Raw genomic sequence first — 23,074 nt, 5'->3', positions numbered from 1 at the left:
GGCAGCATGCCGGGGGGCGAGGGGGACAAGGAGGAGGCGGCGCCGCCCGCCCGCCCCGCCGCCCTGCTGCGCTGGGACGAGGTGCCCGAGGACTTCGTGGAGTGCTTCATCCTCTCGGGCTACCGACGGCTGCACTGCTCGGCGCAGGAGTGCCTGGCCTCGGTGCTGCAGCCCACCAACGAGACGCTCAACTTCTGGACCCACTTCATCCCTCTGCTGCTCTTCCTCAGCCGCTTCGGGCGACTGTTGCTGCTGCGGGGCGCCGGGGACGTGCCCTTCCACCACCCGGCCCTGCTGCCCCTCTGGTGCTATGCCTCCGGGGTGCTGCTCACCTTCGCCATGAGCTGCACGGCCCATCTCTTCAGCTGCCTCTCCCCGCGCCTCCGCGCCGCTTTCTTCTACCTGGACTATGCCTCCATCAGCTACTATGGCTTCGCCAGCACCGTGGCCTACTCCTACTACCTGCTGCCGGGGCTGAGCCTGCTGGATGCCGGCGTCTTGAGCCGCTACGTGCAGCAGCAGCTGGGCTGGCAGCTGGACTGCAGCCTGCCCATTGCGGCCTACCGCGCCCTGGTGCTGCCCGTGGCCCTGGCTCTGGCCGTGGGCTGCACGGCCGCCTGCTGCCGCAGCCGCGCCGCCTGCTGCGCCTACCCCTTTGCTGTGCGCACCTTCGTCTTTGCTATGCCGCTGAGCATGGCCTGCCCCATCATGTTGGAGAGCCTCATCTTCGACCTCCGCACACGCAACCCCACGCTTTTTGTCTACTTCTACCGCCGCTACTTCTGGCTGCTGGTAGCTGCCTTCTTCAACGTCAGCAAAATCCCCGAGCGGATCCAGCCAGGGCTGTTCGATATCGTGGGGCATAGCCACCAGCTCTTCCACATCTTCACCTTCCTCAGTATCTACGACCAGGTACATTATGTGGAAGACGGGCTGGCCGAGTTTCTCAAGGCAGCCCCGGCTGCTCCCACCTACCTGGGCACCGTGGGGTACATGCTGCTGCTGATGGTCTGCCTGGCTGTGGTCGTCAGGAGGTTCCTCAATGTCGCAGACCTCTGCAAGCAGGACTAACCGTGCCGGTGGCTGCCATACCATCGGCCCTTGGGCTGGAGATGGTTGAGCTGGTGACCTTCAAACTGGTGACCCTCAGACTGGCCCAGCCGTGAAGATGCTGTGAACCTGGGGGAAAGACACCTGTGGAAGAAGGTTTCCAGAGAAAACGATGGTGGTGGAACTGCTCGTACTCTTTAAACTACTAGGTTACCGGGGGAAGCAAGCAAACGCTTACTGGTATGTTGCTGCTTAGAATATAACCTGAAATAATTAAGCTCTGCTACTAGGAAGAATGCATGAACTGTGAATGCCACTTACTAGTTCATAACAATTAGGTTTTAACTAGCTGTGTGTATACATATATATATATTTATAGAGAGAGCTATTTATTTCTTAGCTACGTATATATATGTATATATATATACACCTGAAGACACATTCATGCAATGATTACTCATAGACTTTTAATCAATTCCTGTGTGAAATTTCCTAGCAGATTATGCACTGACATTTATCTTCCTCTGTGATACTGTAACAGGCCTTTGCAGCCACATACTGGATTTTAAATGCAAACAAATTAATAGTTGTCAATACTTTTTAAGGCCTCACAGCCTTTTCAGCCAGGGAACATAACAGATTTAATAGAGAGCAAAACCAGCTGTGAATTATTACAGAATTACCAGTTGACAGAGAGACTTTAATTAGACGGGCAGTGAAGCTTGAGTGGTTGGTGTAGCTGCTCGGATTCTACAATAAAATACAGGGATGTGTAAAAGAATTGAACCAGAAAGGGGTCAGACGAGTTTAAAGTGGAAGCGGGGGAGGGAAGAAGGGCACTGCGTAATGGCACAGCTCTTCCCCGGCATGTCAGGAGCATCTGTCACATTCAGGGGGTTGCTCTGGGGCCCCTTTATCTTCCCCAGTAAATCACCCCAAAATCAGCCCTTCAGAGTCAAGGCCAGATGCCAGACTTTCTATAAGCTCCTGCCAAGCTCAGTGGGAGTTCTGTGGATGTAAAGAGAGTAACTGATGCATGAGATCTTGTTCTGGGTCTTTTAAAGAATTACATGGAACTGGTGTCTTCTGCTCCTTTTAGAGCACTTTGACAAATTTACCATCCTAAAATTAGGTGCAGAATAAGGTACTGCTGAATATGAGTTCAGGACATATGAGCACTGGATATTGGCACTTTCACATAATTCCCTGCTTTTTCCTATGCTGATCAGTTTGGGCTACAGCTGGGTGCTTTGGAGTCCTCATCCATTAGCTTTAGGGGGTTTCAAAGAGAAGGATTATGACTTGTTTTCCAAAGCAGTGTCTTTTCACAGCAGCCCAGGTAATATCCTTCTCACACAACAAACAACTAACTGTAGATTTAACTTACTTTTCATATGAAGATAATTTTTTTAACTATATGCAGATTTTAAACAGATGCGTTTTGATTTTGTCTGACAGAACAAGTAACAAGCGTGCAATAATTTTACACAAGGGGTTACAACTTGAAGTTCAGGTGTGAAACTGCTGTCTACCCCATTTTCAAAAAGAAGGGTGGTACTTCCTTGGGAAACACTGATGTCATACAGCACAATAGCACAGTGCTTCTTTAACTCAACCTCTTTGCTTCTATTGTGGAAATACTTCTGCTTGTATCTTTCCCCTTTTCATGGACGTGGCATCCAAACTCCAACTGTGTGTTTGAGTCTAGTCCCACAGTCTTCTGCAAGACAAAGTCCCCTTTGTTTATAACAGGAATATAGGAAGGACTGTAGCTAGGGATTATGAGGTCATGTCCTTAATATAGGTCAGAATCATCACAGAAACCAATAATTGATATGTCCTATACTGATGTCAGACTTGTGAAAATTTCCCTGTGAAAGCGTACAAGCTAAAGGAAAATACAGGTTCACTCCATTTTGCCTTTTATCTTAACCAATCTAACAATAGCAGGCTGGATCTTTTAGATTTTTGATGAATAATGAGAGTGGCCTAACAAAAATATGTGTTCTTTGCCAGCAGCAATTCTGCAATTTGTGGTGAGGTCACATATAATCTCTCAAAGAGACTGGTTAGAATTTTCAGAAACAGTGGGTCCCAATCTGTGACCTCCTCTGTTACCACTGATGGTCCATAACAAACAGCATTCTCTGTGTGGCTGTCTGTGTTTTGTTTTCATTTGCCAACCTGCGTGGAAAGGAAATGAAAAATATGCAAAGTATTGTTAAGGTTGAATATTTTCAGTGACTTTTATCATAATTATGACATTGCTTTATTAAGCTGCCAGTAAAGCAGAAAACAATTTGCACCATAGGAGAGGTTGGTTTATGGCACTGTCATGCTTTGACGTGACTTTTATACCATGAAAAAAAAAGAAAAAAAGAAAAACAAACAAACAAACAAACAAAAAAAAAAACCCTGGAAGCTCACACCAGAAAGCAAATGGATCAAAACCTGCAACCAAGTTGTGCTATGAAGTTCCACAACTTCAGAAAGAGGTCAGTATTTCTGAGATGTACTGTATTCAAGTTAAAATAATAGATGCATAATAGTTAGAGCCCATATGACTCATCCATGTTTCAAAACTAATTATTTAGAAATTGCTTGCCTGGGAGATGCCACTGGCATGTACAACCAGCAATTAAAAACTAGGAAAAAAATCAAAAAGTCTGGGCATAGCGAATCTCAGCACTAGCAGACAGCTTAGAAACAAGCAACAATAAAAGCCAAATGTAAAAAAAGGCCTTTAAAGCTTACTGCATAATGAATTATAGTTGTGCTTGTCACTCACAATGTAGAGGACATCTCAAGAGGCAATGTCAAAAAAGGCTGTTGCTAACTTGTAAAAATACATTTGATATTTGCAGTTAGGCCACACAGGGTCGTCTATATATATCTCAACTACAGATAACAGTATAAAAGTTGGACTGCAATCAACTGCAATTTTACTGGAATCTTTGAGCGTCATAACAGTTGCCTGTGAGGCCCAGTCACACTGTGGGTTTGGTACCAGGACCTGATATTGAGAATATTTATTCATTTTAAACATTTATATGGGCAAAATGTTGAGGCACATGCATGAGCCTGAGCACTTTGTGGAATTACTTGCAAATGCTAATTGCAGGTACTGCTCTCTGAGCCACTGTAAGCAGACTGTGTATCAGAAGCGAAGGTGTGGAGGGAGACACGATTCATTTTAAAGAATTCTAATGAACGTATGTTTGTTCACTTGTCTGTTTAAATGTGTCTATAAATTAAAAAGTTACAATGAGTGTGCAGAATATCTAGGGAAATGCTTCTTGAGTGTGTATTTATTCAGCGAAGGACAATATCGTGCTGATAATTGCTCCATTTGCCATGTTCAATAGCAAGTCTCCATGAATAAAGAGAAACAAAACTGAATTAAAGAGGTTATAAGTGGAACAAGACATCTATATTTATAGTGCTTGAATTTGCTCTTGTAGAAGCCAATGTCAGCATTTGTGTGGCTTGTAAGGAAGCAGGATCTCTTTTTGGTTTGAAAGCACACATGGCTGAATGTCCGTAGGCATGTCCGGAGCTCAGTCAGGAGGTCTGACCTGCAGGCCAGATGCATAAGGACATCCTAAAAACAAACTTTTTTGCATAAGTACCTATCTTAGTATTTTTATCATCTGGGTACTTAACATAAGGTCTACACTGTGGTTAGGGAGCAAAGGACTCCGCAGCTCATCTTTAAAACCAAAAAGGCTTTTCAGGCTTTTTGTGGTAGAATCTGAAGGACAGGGTGAGTACAAGGGGACGGCCTGGAAATGCACGTGTGTTTGTCCTTCTCCGGCCAACACTGACCTTCAGGCTGACATACCTGTGCAATACGCACAGTCTGTCGATGGGGTCAGTTTCCAGAGTGCTGGTTATGCTAGTGATGCTGTCACTCCCCTTTGCAATTAGCATGTGCTTAGAATTGCAGTCAACACACTGGCAGATATTGATGAAGCCTAGCTTCTGGGTGCTTCAGAGTTACCTGGAAACTTCAAGCTCATTTCAGTGTAAGATCAATATACCTGGTCTGTAGTTATTATCCCATACTCTGTGGTGGAACAGTATTTCTTTTTCTGCAATGTATTCACTTGAATATCACTTATCCTGGACATCTGCGCAGCTGTGAGCAGCTTCATTAGCAAGACTGGAGCCTGCACTCTGGAAACAAAGGGGAAGTTTTCATCTGCATGCTGCTCTTGTAGAAATTTAGCATTTAAAAGTAGAAACACATTTTTTTTTACTAAAACCAGAGTTTTGCTTAGTTGTTCAAGTGTCATTATTTACAGGCTGAATCCAGATACTATGTTTCTGCCAGCAGTACCTCGGCAGAGAATGACAGTCTGAAAGTTTTACTTTGTATTTAAGTAAACTTTCTGAGGCAGCACATTCATAAAATATTATTGCACTTAGTTGATTACCATCTACATGCCTTACAGAAGCAAACCATACCTGTATTAATTGTCCAGGTTGTACTGTTTTTCTTTGCCTGTGAGTGTAATAATGATTAAGTGGCCTGTAACAAGCTGAGGAGTCAGGCACTCCTGTGTTCTCATCTTTGCTTTGCCACTACTGTTCTGTGATCTTGGGCAAGTTATTTAAACAGTGTTCATTGTGAAAGAATTTAATTCATGTAAATCACTGGAATTGTACCAGGGTTGAATGTGACCCTCTGTGTCTCAGTTTCCTCTTCTGTAAGATGGGGAGAATATACCTTACCTACCTCGCAGGGTTGCTCTGAAGACTAGCTAATGTTTGTAAAGCACTTAAAAATGCAAAGACCCTCCTAGGTGCTAAGAAGAAATATTGCTGAACTCCAGCAGAGAGAATGTCATATATTCAATTGTTCCTCATCTCACTCAGAGAGGAGCAGGAGCATTACTAGACCATGAACTCTTGGGACAAACCCTCAATGTTGCCATACTCCTAGGAGGTTCATATCCCATGTCCTTTGGAGTCAATGGCAAAATTTCCTCTGGCTTCAGGCAAGGGGGCAGTTGCAATCTAAAGCAGTAGTAAACAGGCTGACTAAATGCATAAGAGTCAGGAGTAAATAGAAAACATACATGAGCTAAATAGTTCTCTTTTCCGAAATTCTCACTGATGACTTGTTTGTACTGAAGGCCTTGTTCGTTTAGCCATGGGTTATGTTCCAGTTACTGTGAAACAACAAAACAAGATTTCCTGTCAGTGAGTGTAAGAGTAGGATTATGGCTCAACTGCCATTGGGAATTTCAATCAACTTTAAGCTACTCCTTATCACAGCAAAAAGACCTTAAGTAAATCAAGCTTGTAAAGAAGTATGTGTAATCGTTTGGGAATGTAAACTTACATTGATCATACAGACAACCTTTTTCCCCCTCTCATTTCCCAAACGTAACAACATGGAACCAATCCTATTCTTAAGCAAAACTGGATTTAGGCCTTCTTATCTCATATGAGTACTCTACCATGGAGCCCTGGCTACTCATCTTGCTAACCCACACTGCCCTTCCCTTGGAGCACCACTGAGTAAAGGGCAATGTTTTTAAGAGCTTTTCTAACTGGCAATGGTAGTGGAGACAAAAACAACAACAACAACAAAACAAAACAAAAAAACCAACCACAACAAAAATATCAACACATTTGAGTGATTCATTAAGTCAAAGCCTCTAATCATAAGGAATTCGCTCTATCCAAATAAATTCCTAGCATCTGTTACACATCTGTAAGTCAGGGCTACACAACCAATACCCAAGTTACACCTGAGACTGTACCCTCTTCTCCTCAGGTGAGGTGCAAGACGCTGAGGAAGCATCACATGCACTGAAAGATACAGATCTCCATTCAAGATGTTTAATGTTTTGGAACTGGGTGCGGAATCAATTATTTTCACAATTTGATTAGACAGATGCTGTATAATTCCACTGAATTCAGTAATGAATTAATGACTGAGGCAGAGGAAGCAAGCTTTTGCTCAAAGTTGCCTGTAAGGAAACACCAGCAGACTGCTGCTTTCAGGGCAATTGCTTCCTAGCTGACCATACTCACAAGATGGAGGATTCTGAAGAAGTGCTTCACTGTTTTGTGTGAATGCCTAAGGATTTGTGTTTGTAGCTGGGGGGTAATAGTGTGAAGAAACAGTTTCAAGTCAATTTTTTCTGTCTGCTAGAGATTTGAGCACGCTTTAGTAAGAGGTATTATATTTAAGGGTCTGTGCATGCAATGAACAAAAAGTGTGAGTTTTATTTGATTCTATTGGGAGGGGTTGAAAATTTACTCTTTGTATACTTTTGGATGCTGACAACTGTATATGTAATGACTATGCATTTTTAGCAAAAAAAGTGTGAGCTATAAATAAAGTTGATTCTGAGTACACTTTTTGTAGAAATGCATTTATAAAGTTTTTTTCATTTCTTAATATATGTTAGCGTGACATCTGTAGGATCAGAATTGTATTCAATACAGTTATCTTCAAACATAGATGTTGCTAGCTTAACAACAGGAACTTCCAACTCCTGTATGGTGATTTTGGTATTAGTGAAAACACTGTACCACAGCACAAGTATCACTCTCATTTTATTGCCTTACACATTTTAAAGCAACAAAATGGCCTTTTTTTGTATTCCAAAATCTATGCAAACCAATCCATAGTAAGAATCCCTGTTATGTTAAAATTAATTACTTTAATATGTGCAAGGAGATCAGAGTTCTGCCAAACAGTGCTCACTGAAACATCATGAGGTCGGTGGCAACAACTATGTGAAGAATCACAATGAAATATTGACTGCAAAACAAAGAGTTCTATTTGGCATCAAATAAAAGTCTCCCATTTGGCAGACTAGGAATGGTCCAAGAGGCAGAGTATCTTTTCCAGTCCAAATCAGGCACCAAAAAGCACTCAATGAACTGCAATTACATAGCGTATCTGCTGTAAGCCTTCTGTCTCAATATTTAGCAGGATGTGATGTAGCCCAACATAATTGCAGGCACCTGCTGATGCTGTTAAACCGCTGAACAACTGATGCAAAATCCTTTGCAAACTGAAGCTTAGAGAGTTTGGGATACGGACACCAGTCATCCAAGTACAGACCATTCTGAGTATGACTTATATAGAGTATATAAACAAAGGCAGACTGTAGGCTCTTACAGCAGAGGCTTGTTGAATTCCTTCAAAAGCTGTGTAATTGTTGAGAGTTCTTCATATGAAAGGGTTTCTTACTTGTAGATTGTTCATCTTATTTAAAATATGGTAATGACTTTAAGTATTTGATGAGTCCAGCAAAAATATTCATTGTGAGCTCACAAATAAGCAAATGCTTCAAAAGACTGCATCCTACTGTTATCATTTAAGACCCTTCATAATGTTAACAGTAGGCTCTGGATCTGACTGCTGGACGTGGATATGCTGGAGGAAAACCTCACAAAATGTATGGAGACAGTGAGAATTTCAAAATACTGAGCAGAACAGAAAGCACCAAAGTCACTGCTAGGGCAAGGAGCTCATTTAGGTTAGGACTTCAGCCTTCAGCTGAGATTGCTCCATAGGTGTTCTGATACCAAACTGCAAATCTGAAGATAATATATATATTTTATTATCATCATATCACTTTTCTGACAAATGGCCCTAAAAGTCAGAACAGGATACATGTACAGAAACAAAAAGAAATCTTATAGACAACTTTATCCTTCTCAGTACAGCTGCAGGATAGTGTATAGTTAGTAGAATCTATAGATGGAGACAAAACTCAAAGACATAGACTGATTAGAGCAGGTCCAGATGAGGGCCACAAAGTGACTGGAGCACCTCTCCTATGAAGAAAGGCGAGAGAGATTGGGTTAGCTAGCCTAGAAAAGGGAAGGCTCCAAGGAGAATGTACAGTGGCCTTGCAATATTTAAAGTGGACCTGCAGGAAAGACGGGGAAGAACGCTTTAACAGGGACTGTTGTGACAGAATAAGGGGTAATGGCTTTAAACTTATAGAGGGTAGATTTTAGTTAGATATTAGGATGAAATTCTTTACTATGAATGTGGCAGGACACTGGAACGGGCAGCTTAGAGAAGCTGTGGATGCCCCAACCCTGCAGGCATTCAAGAGCAGGTTGGATGGGGCTTTGGGCAACCTGGTCTAGTGAAGTTGTCCCTGCCTATGGCATGGGTGTTGTAACTAACTGGTCTTTAAGGTCTTTTCTAACTGAAATCATTATGTGCTTCTATGATTCATTAGAAAATGAAAAAACTGGTGAAAATGAAAAGCAAACCAGTACTGCCACAAAGGCTAGATCTTGGTTTCAGTGATGAAAGCCTCTGGGGCAGATAATAAAGGTGCACTCTTTTCCATCAGAAAGCTCTATTACAAGACAGGTTTATTATCAGGAGGGTCAGTACACTTATGCTAGTGGGGAGCTGAAAATATTTCTCTTGCCAGGGAGCTCAGCCTTTGGGAATTTTATATATGCTTTATAGGAGAATATCAACAAAAATATTGCACAGCCCTTCTGAAGATGAAACATTTTTATGGAGTTAATTCTCTAATTTCTGCCTCTCGTGCTCCCCAAATCTAGTCCTTTTGTGTTCCTCTCAACTGGGCAAAACTAAAAATACCATCATCCTTCAGTTTTAGTGTTAATTGCACTTCTCATATATTATTCTTTCTTTGCTAGGAAAGATCTACTCTTCACCACTCTCCTCTGTTGTCCTGAGGAACTGGTCTATGTCACTTGTACAGGAAGGAAAATGCTGATGCACAGGGCTCTCTGCATCCCCAGTCTGGGGGCTATGGAGTTCAGTCACTGGCGTGCAGCAGTGTCCCAGGATCTTAGCTGTCCTTTTTAGTAACACTTGGAAGAAACAACTCTGATTTGTCATAGGGGTAGATAACAAGCAGCAATATCTGAAGCACTCAGAAATAAGATAAATGATTAGAGAAAAGTTCCTGGAATAGTTTCTCTGATACCCTTGTACACACATGCATTCTCTTTCTTACTATCCCAAATTCAACAAAGCTCCTAAGCACATGCTTAACTTTAACATACACATATGTTTATCTTTGTTCATTCATAGGAGTGAACCTTTCCTGGTATCTAAGCATGCTATAGAAGCAGAGCCCTAATAAGCAGACAGTGCCAGGGAAAACGCTGCCAGCAAGAGTCTGGCACAGCACATTGTGCCATTCAGCCCAAGGCAGTATCCTATCCTCTGACACTGAGGGCTGGCCAAGCACCTCACACAAGGTTCACATTCCCTCTTCTGATTTAGTCCTTTAAACTGTTTTTGTTTCAGACCATTGTCTGAAAAATTTTAATATGAAACAAAGGGCGAAATACATATGTAATAGCTAGAAATGCACCAATTTAGTAATTAAATAGAACTGCAAATTTTCCACTTGTAGCAATTACAGGAACAAAACACTGTCTCCTGTAGTCTGGTACAAAAACCATAGCTTGGAATTTGGAACAGTAATCCCATTTACTGAACACTACAAAATACATTCACTAGCTAACTTGGTTTAAAAGAATGTGTTGTTTTGGTTTTTTTCTGCATTAGACAGACTCAAAGATTTGACAGAAGTCAAATACGCAGTGTAGAATAGTTTTGTTCTCAGCAGTACAGCTTATTTCTTCAAACTGTAAGTATTCCACTCCAACATAAATGTGCTGTATCCTTTATTTTAAAGTTGAGATGTACTTTTGATAACAAAAAATAGTTGGACATGACTGATTTCAGTGAAGCACAAGGAATTCAGGGTATCTGAGAATGGAAAACCTGCTGAAATGCAATATTGAAATTGTATTATTAAGATCACATCAAGTCATGGCCAATTTCATCATTCAGCAGCCATAACACCCCAGAGGGAGTATACAGCCAGCACATGTGAGGATTTTCTTCTCCTGACATGATCAGTACAGAGGATACAGTGAATGTATATAATGAATGCAAAATATAGACCTCCATTACATTAAGTTGTGATGGATATTCCTATATGTAAACATTAGGCTGAACTATTTACATGGTAAATGTGTTCAAACACCAACTGTTTATAACAAATTCTGTAGTGTTCCACGTACCTTGGATGTGGTCTCCAGCTGTTACCAACAATATATTTTAAAAGTCTCCCTTACCAAAGGAAAAAGGGTGAAAAACAATCTCATATAGTTGACAAGACTTGTTGACTTTGACTTTGCTGGCACACAGACTTACACAAGACAAGTGAACTAGTGGACTTGCAAATATTACCATGTAATCACTGCTTACTCTTCGGAAAGCCACAGTGACTTCTTCCAAGCAGACCTGTTGAAGACCCACAGTGAATCTGTCCACCTGCCCTTTACAACAGTTATGGCTTGGGGTGCAAGGCCTCTGTGGAAAGTACTGGATGCTCATCTATCAAACAGAGTTTATTGATTCTTTTAAATAACCCTAAGGAATGTTATTCATTAGCCAAATATGCACATATGGCTGGGAAATACTTATGATTTTCAGGTACTGGAAGTGTCATGATTTCTAGCTTCAGCGTCAGGGCAGAACTGCCAGCTATGCCCCAGACATGAGTGACTTCCAGCTTATTATGCAACATTAAGCACTCTTTGTTTTAAAAGCCATTTTGGAAGCTCAGTATCTCATGAATGAAACAACCTACAAGAAATAGGCCAGTAAATGAAGTCTCCAGGGGGACATCTTCTCATGTATACCATAACAGATTAGCAGTAGAGAGGTTCCCTTCTCGAAAGAATCATGAACTAAATTCACAGTCACCAAATTCAATTCTCCTCCCTTTCACACATTGCCTGGAAGGAACGAGCAGGCTGGAGACTAATTCTGATTGGTAAAAAGCTCACTTATTCCCTAATCACACTGCTCCAGTACTGGCACAGAGGATGGGAAAGGAATGCACAGTGGCACAGCACATCTCTGCACTGCACCAGTCCGCATGTGGCACTACTCCCAGCAATCCCACAGGGGTTGCCCCCCGACACAAAGCAAAACAGCCTGAGAACCAAGCAATGACAGGCCTGTCTGCCTGCAGAGACAAGTGAACTCCAAACAGTGAGATCCACACCTGCTGTCCAGAACAAAGTTTTGCAACATCAGTCTGTGTGCACAGTAGACCGGTGGGGCGCACTGAGGTCAACCAGCAGGAGTTTCCTAACCAGGGTTAATATTATCCAGTTTTAAGAAAACAAACCTGAATTTTCAAAGTCAGCTGCTGGCACTATGAAATCTCAGTGTTTGATTGAATCATCATATTTCACAATCCTGAAATTTAAAAAAGATTAAAGATATTATATACATACAGTGCAAAAGGTCAGCTAATCCAGACTTCCTTTATCTGCTCCAGTCAACACAAGTCAACACACAAACCCAAATAAGAGCATGGTGGTGTGTGTAAAAATCAAGTGAAGTGCAGCGTAGCTCAGCGTCTGTTTTAAAAAGAACAGGCTGCAGTGATTTTGGAAGCCGTCCGGCACGGTGCTGGGTGTAGCAGGACAGAGGCTCGGCAGCAGAGCCGCCAGGAGGAGCGCGCAGACCGCTCGCTGGGTGCAGGGATGCCCTCCAGCCAGGCCAGCAAGAGGGAAGCTCTAGGGCTCCAGCAAGGACTCATTTTTTCCATGGGAGCTAGCCGCTGTATTTCTCATTTTCAGTGCACAGAGGAGAGCAGAGAAGGACTCACCAGGCACCTCCGCCCACCGCCCCGCTTTCCTTGGACAGCGCACAGCTGGGAACAGTGCTGCCCTCCAGGGAGGCACCAGCCTCAGCTGCAAAGCTCTGCTGCCCCAGGTCTCATTTGGTAGGGATACCCTGTCCCTACAGTGCTTTCAGGGAGAAGCTGGCGCAGATAGCCTGACGGTTTGGCAAAAATAATGCCTTAGAGGCAGCTGCTTGCTGATATAATCCCATATGAAAAGAAAAACTGTTTTGGAGCGGATGACGCTGCCCTCTTAGGCATTCCTGGAACCTACACTGAGAGTGAGTCAGTCAGAGCAGGACTGTGTGTCTTGCTATGTTTACTTTGTATTTAAGCACATTGACTAAAATGATGTTTTTTCTTCTGTTTCCTTTACCATATATATACTGCAGCAGATATAGATTAACATACCTATCACATTTACATACCTGTTGAACTTTCACATGTGCTAAACAAGGAAATAAATGTGCAATAGGTCAAAAAGTAGAAGAAAATCCTGAGAGTATTCCCCTGCGCAGGATTTTGGCCTCTGGAACACAGAAGGCTGGGAGGTAGGGCATTTGAAAGTCACTGGTTCAGAAATGGCTCCTTCCTGGCCCCGAACTTTCGGTGAGGATTTCTCAGGACATATTTAGGGTAAGTAAGTGGGAGCAGCTCCAGCAGAGCAGGAGCTAGCCATGAAGCACTCACCTGGTGGGCTGGCCCTGCTGGCTGGTCCGATGGCACAGCCACCCTGCTGCAGCTGACCGGTCGCCCTCTGGATGTTCTGCCACTCCGTTTTCAGACTGGTCCAGGTGAACACAATCTAATGACCACATCTCCAGCTAATGTCAAACTATGCACATATATTTCTTGCTACAGCTCTCAATGGAGAGAGCTGTATCAACACCTAAAACATTATAAAATACTTTTTGAAATATTGCTGTTCTCTTTTTGGCTCTAACCTTGAAATGCCAGTGGAAGTTTTATTACAGTGCTATCATTCAATCTCTGCTTTGTCATTGAATAGCCTTTTTGACTCTTCTTTCAGCTGCAGAATATACACAGCTTATAGTTTCACCCTTGAACTGCTGGACTGGCTGTGCTGTATAAAAAACAGAGCTGACACTCATCCCTCATGGTCAGCGACAAACATAGAAGTCAGCTCTTGGCTTGCCAGGACCTCTGAGCTACTCTGGGAAGCTCTGGTTCACTTTGGTCAGTGACACTTCACTCCCAACATGCATCCCAAGGTCAAAGGGCACCTCTGAGACAGCTGCACTTTCCCGTCCACACCTCTTCCTTGGTACTACCCTGTTCTGGGCACAGGCACAAGCCAGAGCCACCTGGAGGTGATCAGACAATCTCCACAGCCCCTGATAGAGCTGGGGTATGAGGGACCCTGGTCCTCTTCCTTCACATTTAACACCAATGTATGGCAAAGTGTTCTACAGAATGAGCTCCTGTGCAGGCTGCCCGATGACTCCTACATCTTGTGCTGACACTAGGCTTGCAGTGTAGCAGCCTCACTGCATGGATGCAGATCTAGCATCTCATCAAAACATTTCCAAATTTCTTTACTGTGCTATTTTCTTCCATTCAAAAATGTTACCTTCAGCCATGTGTTTCTTCACACTTCCTAACACAATTTCACTAGGTCATTGCCTTCTCTTAACATATTTGAAGCTGGAATCCACATTTCTTCAGTCCTTCAGGACAAGTCTGAGCTCTGTCAGCTGCCTTGAATGTGGGTGGAAGTTATCCAAGACAAACTCAGGTGGAGCAGTTAGCAGGACTGTCTGCACTGTGTGCACGGTGCTTCTCCCTGGCTCTGTCTCAATGACCTGCCTGAGACTTGCTCACACTGGGTAGCTCCAGGTATTGCTGTTACGCAGACAGGATATACAACTGACTTCCCAACTACGCGTGACCTTTCAGGACATATGGAATGATTCACAGTAGTAAATCCCTGCTATCATTAGCCCTGCTATCCTAGTGCAATTATACTGCGTGATTGTCATCTCTTCCAGTCTTATACCACTTGTATTAGCACCAAACAAGAGTAAATAAATGATCCCACGTCCCACCTGAGATATGGTCAAAATGCAACATGCAATCATGTCTGTACGTTCAGTTGAATCCTATAATAACATTATAATCAATGTATTCTCACATATCACTGAAAACTGAATTTATTTATTTCATCATGCAGTCTATTTATTTAGGTTAAACTTTCCTGGATGTTTCAGAAACAGTATTTAAAATAAGTCTACACATAACCTATCTACACATAAAAAGTCCTTCCGAGTAAAATTCTAGACTCTGGAGAATTCACTTTAATAATAGCACAATTTATTCTACTTTCTCATCAGATTTTGTTTTTAGGATGTCAGTCATCATTTCTTTGTCGATAGTTGTTTTGCATATCTCATCATGACTGATAGATTAGCAAGTTTGATCAATGAGAATATGCAGGCCTGACCATATTTTCTGATAACAACTGTAAGGATTTTCTCTCATCTAAGAGTCTGAGAAATGTTCTGGACTACAAGTCTCATCTATTATGCTCAATGGCAAACATAACTGGATTCTAATAATAGAACCACTACAATCTGTCCAGCAATTCCAGCTTTGGATCTGCCACAGGAAGCACTGCATTAGATTATAGTTAATGCGGTAAACAGTGACTTAATGTCATCAACGGTGATGCTAGTGACATGGTAAGAACAGAAGAGTTTCACATGTTGAACAGTTTTCTCATCTACAATGCTTTTTCAGTGAGTTACAGTGAAATATTTACAATTACTCTTACATGAATTATCAGAGCATGCACTGAACTCTGCTTTCTTAAGGCCCTTTATAAGTAGAAAGGACAACCATCACCATGATATGCTGATGTTACGTCTTGAATTTCAGACTTTGCTTAAAATTGTGTTTTCAAAGATTTTTCTTTTATGATGAGGATGTAATGGAGGAAATAGGAATGCAATGGGAAATATAACTTTCCCAACATTGTCTCTTAACTCAAACAATTTTGTTGGAAATTCCCACATTGCCTTAAATTACTTTCTTGCAGAGATTAAATTTCCAGAGTATCAGTAGCTTTGGGACTAGCTGTTAACAAATTAAAACAAAGATTTTTATGAGAAGCTGCTGCTCAGCTTTCCTCACAGAGGGTAATATTCCAGACTTACTTCTCTAGTCCAGCTGGCATTACAGTGCAATGTTCTTAGTAGTGCCCATTTGAATAGCTATTTCAAATCTACATAGAATTTATTTTCTGGAGGGAAAAGAGTTGTTGCAGAGGTGCCAGGCTTCATGGCTTTCTGAGTTATATGCAAAATTAAACTACACCATATTCAGAGTATATGTATACAGTTGAGCCTCTTCTTCTCTGTAACACAGGCTTAACTGTGTTCCTTCGCCTCAAGGAATTTAGTAAAATAATGGAGACACATTGGAACACATTTGAAAGATACCCCTTGGAGTCCTCACACTGAATTTCTGTAGGAACGTGGTGCTGGAAAGACGTGTTAGCATCATATATTATGACCACCACAATTGTTTCAGACCCTGATATAGCATGTGACCTCTTACAAGAGAAAAGGGCCTGAGCTGCTGACCTGCCCCACACAGGAAAGATGCCTGCAGATTGCCCTAACTTTGCATTTCCTTGCTATGACTTTAGAAGTACTAACACCTTTTTGTTTCTTGTAATAGTATAGGTTTTGTTCATCCTTAGTTCAGAATCCAGATATACTCTCGCAGTTGAAACATTTCATTGGTCTAAATCTTAATACAGATTCTGCACTGATTTGTACTTGCTCAGCTGCTGTATCAGCAGCAACAAATACATAACAAATTCTCTATCAGCAGCAACAAATACATAACATAACAAATCCAATGCAGTTCTTGCTGCTCAGTCATTGTCCTCCCATCTGTCAGAGTATATATAATATTTAACTCCTTAACTTTTGAGTGTTCGTCACAGAATCACTTGGTGGATTCTACATTTTGCTGACACATGCATGTTCTTTCATGGTTTTTACATAAGACATAGAGTTAAATAAATGATCTGCCCCTTCCATCTCTGAGTTTAAGGACATAGACTTCTCTGCTTTAACAGTAGCTTTCCTTCAAAAGTTTTGTTGAAAATTTTTCATCCAAGGTTTTCATCTTATCTGAAAGTGCAGCCTTTAAAGATTAAAGGTCATGTATTTTTCTGCAGTCAATAATTTCTTTTCAGATTGTCAGATGATAATTGTGTTTTAATTTCACAGTCCCCCGAAAGACCTTCCACACTCTGTAAAGATTCTTGTTTTGTGAAAGGCATTATACTGACAAAACAAATGACTAACAAAAGGGATATGACTCTAAGGATACTGCAGTATGAATTATTACACTGTTTACAACAGAACTTCAAAAACAATTTCAGACAGTTCTGGCTTCAGTGATTAAAGCTGTAAGCCTCTTAGTTTTTTACTCTCTCCTTAAAACCAGGTGCAGTGAATTTCTAAGTCCTGGTGCTGTTTTCTGTCAGTCTGGCCCAAAGTCAGACATATACAGTGAATTCCTTTGCATAGAAGCCCCAGGAAAGATTCTATTCCCTTTCAAGTTCCTCATTTTGATAGCTTATGTAGTTTCAATCAGTCTTGAAGAGCTCGCTGGGGTAACAGCAGTTCTATTTGCCCCAGGTAAATTCATAGAGCCAAATGTCACTCACCAGAAGTCTCCAGATGTTTGTGGCAATGATCCACTTGTAGATGTGGGAGAGAGTGGAAAGAAGGAAATCAGAAAAATCAGAAAGGGAGTTTGTGCCATATTCCCCACTGCCTGCATCTGGTGTCTGATTGTACAGAACCAGCACACACAGCATGACAGCCCAACTGGAAGGGAACAGAGATATGGGGGAGATTAAAGGCAGGGTGATGAACAAGGTCCTAGCACCAAAGTCTCTGGGCTTTGGGCAGGTGAACTCAGAAATGTTCATACTCTGAAGCAAAATCCTTCCCACTCCAGCCTGAGCTGGAAGGGGGCAGCCAGCCCACAGTATGGGGTTGGGACTGGATGATCTTTAAGGTCTCTTCCAAACTAAGTCATTCTATGATTCTGTGATCCCCCAGTTCTGAACAAAACAGCACTATTTGCTATAAGCAGTGAGGAGCTCGCAGCACTACTCTTGTCATATATTTACTGCTGTTGTATATTTGCCATCAGAATAGTTTTGGCCCTCTTTGTGTCAGTACTAGTCACATCTATGTGCTAAACGATCTGTCCAAGGTTCAGATTGTAGCAAAATATGTATATTGGGAAAACAACGATGCACAGGAACTGTCTACATTTTTGTGAGTTCTCTAATGCTAACTCATACAGACTAGAAGAAAATGTTAGAAAAGTGTGTCACTTATCACAAACTGAGATAAAGTGAGAGCAGTTCTCCTCAGCCTGCATGTTTCTTGAAGTCTGAGCCTTCTCTTTAGCCCTGAATAAGGGTTTGTCTGCCTGAAATGTTGCCTGTCTTTTCCGTTGCTCCAATGAAAATTCATCTGTACCTAAGAATCTTGTCTCACTTGATGCCTTCAGCAATTACACTGCAAAAACATTACTGTTGGAGCTCTGTGCAACCTTGACTATTCAACTGACAGGCAGGTCTCGAGAGTTCTCTATTCCTGTCAGTCACAAACCATTATAGAGCAGCATTCTCCAAGAGACAGATCTGCTTGTGGGACATATAAATACTGTTTTTCCTTCCATTGATGTCAATAGGAGCAAGGATAGAGCTATAATATTATGAGATGCTAAGAACTTAAAATACGCTCTGAATGATTTCTATTTTAAGAGCTGTTTTGCTTTGGAGGATGAAAGGTCTGTTCACTTAACATAAGGAACAAGGCCTGTCTCTGAGATGTGGAAGAACATCTATTCATCCAAAAGCTCAGCTATTTCAGGAATAATCCGTAAATTATTTTAAGAGTTTGTTTAAACTGTTGTTAACTCTACTTGGCAGACTTCTGGCAAATACATTATTGTTTCTTTAGCCTTCCTTATTCCTGCAAGGAAATTCTGAGGGGCAGGACTTGTTACTTCTTCTGTTGACACTGTTCTACTTTGTACAAATAATTACACATTCACTGGAACTAGAACTAACGCCCCCACCCTCCCCAGGAGAGTTACTGAACCACCAAACTAGAGCATTGTGTTTTTGTATCACCAGTAAGCTCCATGAATATTTAAGTACATTTTACAAAGTGGGACTGTTCCAGTGAAAGGGGCTGATGGTGAGGTCACTGCTGTGAGGCAGCAATCTAACCTGAGTTTTGAGAGGAGGGAAAGGGAGAGAAGGGTAAGGGAGAGGAGCGGAGAGGTGACCAGTCCAAGCGTCCAATCCCTCAGCTAGTTTCCCAGCCATGCAGTTCAAAGATATTCAAGGCAAAGCTATACCCAACATCTTTTGCAGTTGTTCCACTTTTATGAGATGCTTTAATATCCCATTAAGCCTCTTCATTTCATTAGCATCGCCCCACACTTTGCCGATAACTCTTTATTGCAATAATTCTGCAAACTGTAATCTAGCTGATAGCCAGCCTAAGATTGCTCACATTGTTAAGGTTTGAGTTCTACAAGCTGGATATGAAAAGTCCTGAAAAGAGGTTTTCTTTTATCCCAGAAACAAGTGGTTTTTTTTTTTACAAAATTTAATGATTCATTTTTTTAACAAAAAATACAGATTTTCTGTATTCAGTTCTGTTTTTTACTCCCAAGTTTCTTACAATTATTGAGCTTTCATTCACATTTTGATGGTGTTTAGATTGACTTCATCTCTTCTGGGGATATGTGCAACTTTAATATGGCCCATGGTTTAATAAGCAGGTTAATATTTTGAGGGTAGCTAAAACACAGTACTAAACTAAAACAGACAACCTGAGGTCAGGAGTGGAATGGATTGCTAAACTGTCTGAATTTGAATGATAGGTTTAACTCCTGGTTCCCATATGAATGTGAAGTATCTGATGAATTCTGAAATGGAGTCACATTGTCTAAATAAATTCTGAACACAATTAGAACAGAATCACAGAATCATTTGAGTTGGAAGAAACCCTTAAAGATCACCCAGTCCAACTCTCCTGCAATGACTGGGGACACCTACAGCTCAATCAGGTTGCTCAGAGCCCAGCCCAGCCTTGCCTTGAATGTCTCCAGGGATTAGGAATTAGGATGCAGCATGATCAAAAGTCCTTTCCAAATAACTCTGGGTTCTTATTAGACTTCTGATAATTTTGTATAGCCATAAACTTTTGGTTTAAGTCGTGCCTTAGAGCCTGACTAGGAGCATATGCAGGATTCTTCCTCTGCAATACAGAAAATGTAGAAATGATATTACAGCTATGAATTCATAAATTAACAATCCAGGGAAGATCAGAGACATAGCAGAGCCTTGGAAGGTACATCGAGCTTAGAATCCAAGTAGTTTAATTAGATACATCTGAATTTCATTTACATTTAAAGAAAGTAATTGAATAATGGCATTTAAGAAGCGACTCAGGAGTTAACAATACCTGAAAATGATTTTAAAATGTTTAAAAACATCAGGGAAACCTGAATACAGAGATGTACTGGATAGATAGCATAAGAACCATGATTTATTGCTTGCACTTCTAATTCAATTTCCATATAAAACTATTCCTTTCATTCTCTTTCAAAAGTCTATATACCTAATATCACATGCTTGCATCCATACCTATTTACCAGCTAGAATTCACAGCAAAGAATGCCTTACTATTTGACTTTGTGCAGAATAATTGTTATACGTGCACTGCAGTACATCTGGAAATATGAGGGAATGCTGGCTCAGCATACCTCAGGCAAAGTACTACACCTCTTAAAGAACAACAGCATACATAAAACAGCAGCTCAAGAACCCGACTAGTCTTTCATACACACTGAAAGCCAGGAATAACTTTCTGAAGTGGAAGAAGCTGCAATGGTACAGCTCTCCCACTGTAGAGAAGGTAACAACAGAAACTTACTACTTACCAATCCTTGTAAAGTTGTTTGATTTCTTATTCAAAGATGCCCCGCATCTGTCAGAAAACACACATGGTAGAGGCAGACATTCCTGATCCCATTCCTGCAAAAATTAAGAAACTTGACTGTAATCTCAAGAATGAGCCCAAAGACACGAGGCTTAGAATCTGGAGAGACTTTTCTCCTCTCAAAATATGCTTTCAATAAGTGAGTTGAAACATTTAAACATAAAGAGTCTTTCAAAACAGTTGCCTATATCCAGCTATCCACCTTCAAACTACTGTACTGATAGTTTTGGAGCAATGAAATTAAATGACATTCTTACTAAGTAATGTCGGACTCAGCCTAGTCTTTATGTTGTTGGATGGATATGAGAAACTCCTTGAGAGTCTGAGGCTCTTGAAAAGGTTAAAATAAATAACTCACAAAATGCAGAAAGTATACTCTGCCCCTTGATACTGGCCCTGCACCCTTGATTACAGCGTACAAGGGGACTCTTGCTGAGTTAGAACTGCACAGGGGTTTCATGCTATAGTTCCTAAATAACATTAAGAGTACTGAGGCATTTTAGATCAAATATATATCTAACTTCAGCCTGTACTGCTTTTTCAGTTATGTTACTTTCATGAACTATTTTCTAAACAAAACTGGTACTTTGAGGAACTCCCTGGACTTGGCTCCTGAAATTTCCATACAGATTCCATCTTAGAATCTCTGGCCTCATACTTGAGCATTTTAACGACCTGTCGTATTCTGCCCATAGCAAGAAGCACTGATCTACTGCTCAAATGTGTTGCTCTATAATACCATGCTGAAATTGATACGGACAATGACATTTCTTTATATAATAAGTAATGATGATTCTGTGAAAATCATTACACAGCAACATAATAGAACCCAGATGTGTTTAAAAAACATAATATTAGGCTAATCTCCAAATTCTAGCCCGGAACGCCTGTGTGCATCTCCCATGGTGGTAATTCAGAGTTTAGAAGAAGTAAATGTACCATTGTAACACACATGGCAGTCAGCTGAGCCCCAGTCATTGTTCCCAGAGAAAAAACTTGGCCCCAGTTTTGCATTCTTTGATCCCCGTACTCTGAGGGGAAGGAGTAATTGCAGCTCCCCACTCAGAACTGCCCAGCCATGGTACAGTTTACTGTTGCGCAGGATCAGTCCTAATTTGTATCAGTGGTGCAACACCACACTTCTTGCCAAAGACACTACACTCCAAATTGTTAATAAGGACAACTAGGGACAAAGCATAAACAAGAAGAGGAATGCAGCCTGACATTTTGTATCATCTGATGCGGCACCTGGCAGAGAATGGCTGTATCAAGATGTCTCCTCCCAAACACTTTCTCGGCTCTCCTGCTCTAACCTGCCTGCTGAGGAAAGGATATTTCACTGTTCCTGGTGTTTGTCGTTGAGGAAGGAAGTTCTTCAGACTTTTCCTATTTTATCGTTCATATGTAGCTGCGGAGACGCTTAGCTAAGATAGGGCCTCCTATCCCAGTCAAGAAAACAAATGCAGGAATAATCATTGTCTGATGGTTATTTCCTTGCACTCTCCCACACCTCTCTGCATAGACTGTTGGATCATTTGCATATTTGTGAAAGGGTCATCCCTCATTGTTCCCTTCCCTTACAGTCTGTGGTATTTTGGAGAAGTGAGTGATGTTTCTTCTCAGTACTACTAGGAAAACAGTATTTAATCTGGTTGAACTAAGATTATTTACAACACTTTTCTTCCTAAGAACAGTTTATAGTAAATAAATTAGATCAAACTATTTTCCTTTATATATATAGGCTTATAATGAAGAGTAATGGAGGGAAATTCAGGGAAATCAGTGGGAGTGCTGGCATGAAGTAGAACTGTAGAATCAACAAGGTTGGAAGAGACCTACAAGATCATCCAGTCCAACCATCCACCTATCACCAATAGTTCTCACTAAACCATGTCCCTCAACACAATGTCTAAATGTTCCTTGAACACCTCCAGGGTTGGTGACTCCACCACCTCCCTGGGCAATAGTAGTTTCTCATGGGGCTTAGTTCTGATTTCCAATCTGCATTGCCAATAACAGTAAACTAATTACAATACATGAAACTGCACCATGAGATTCAGGTATCCACTGTTCAGTGGCACGACTGACAGCAGAATATATTTGATGCTCTTGCGTGTCTTATTTCATTATTTATTTATATCATTATTTATTTATATTATTAAATACAATTTACTTTTTTTTCAGCAAAATAATTCAGAGGATATGAATATGAAAAAAAGAATGGAAGTTGGGTGCCTTAGTACAAAGCTGCTTACTTGTAGAGGGTGTAGA

General features: G+C 41.3%; 1 protein-coding gene across 1 annotated transcript; it reads left to right on the top strand.

The window, feature by feature from the left end:
- On the top strand, window positions 7–7,362 carry PAQR9 (progestin and adipoQ receptor family member 9). Its single transcript, XM_021397035.1, has one exon. The coding sequence runs from the start codon at window positions 7–9 to the stop codon at window positions 1,069–1,071; it is 1,065 nt and encodes a 354-aa protein (XP_021252710.1). The 3' UTR covers window positions 1,072–7,362.

This window comes from Numida meleagris, chromosome 4 (assembly GCF_002078875.1).
Source record: "Numida meleagris isolate 19003 breed g44 Domestic line chromosome 4, NumMel1.0, whole genome shotgun sequence".
Classification (NCBI taxonomy): domain Eukaryota; kingdom Metazoa; phylum Chordata; class Aves; order Galliformes; family Numididae; genus Numida; species Numida meleagris.
The sequence above is the reverse complement of the archived record's forward strand: the minus strand, read 5'-3'. Positions and strand labels throughout refer to the sequence as shown.

Coding starts and splice junctions, on each gene's coding strand:
- PAQR9 (XM_021397035.1), top strand. CDS start 7: ATGCCGGGGGGCGAGGGGGACAAGGAGGAGGCGGCGCCGCCCGCCCGC.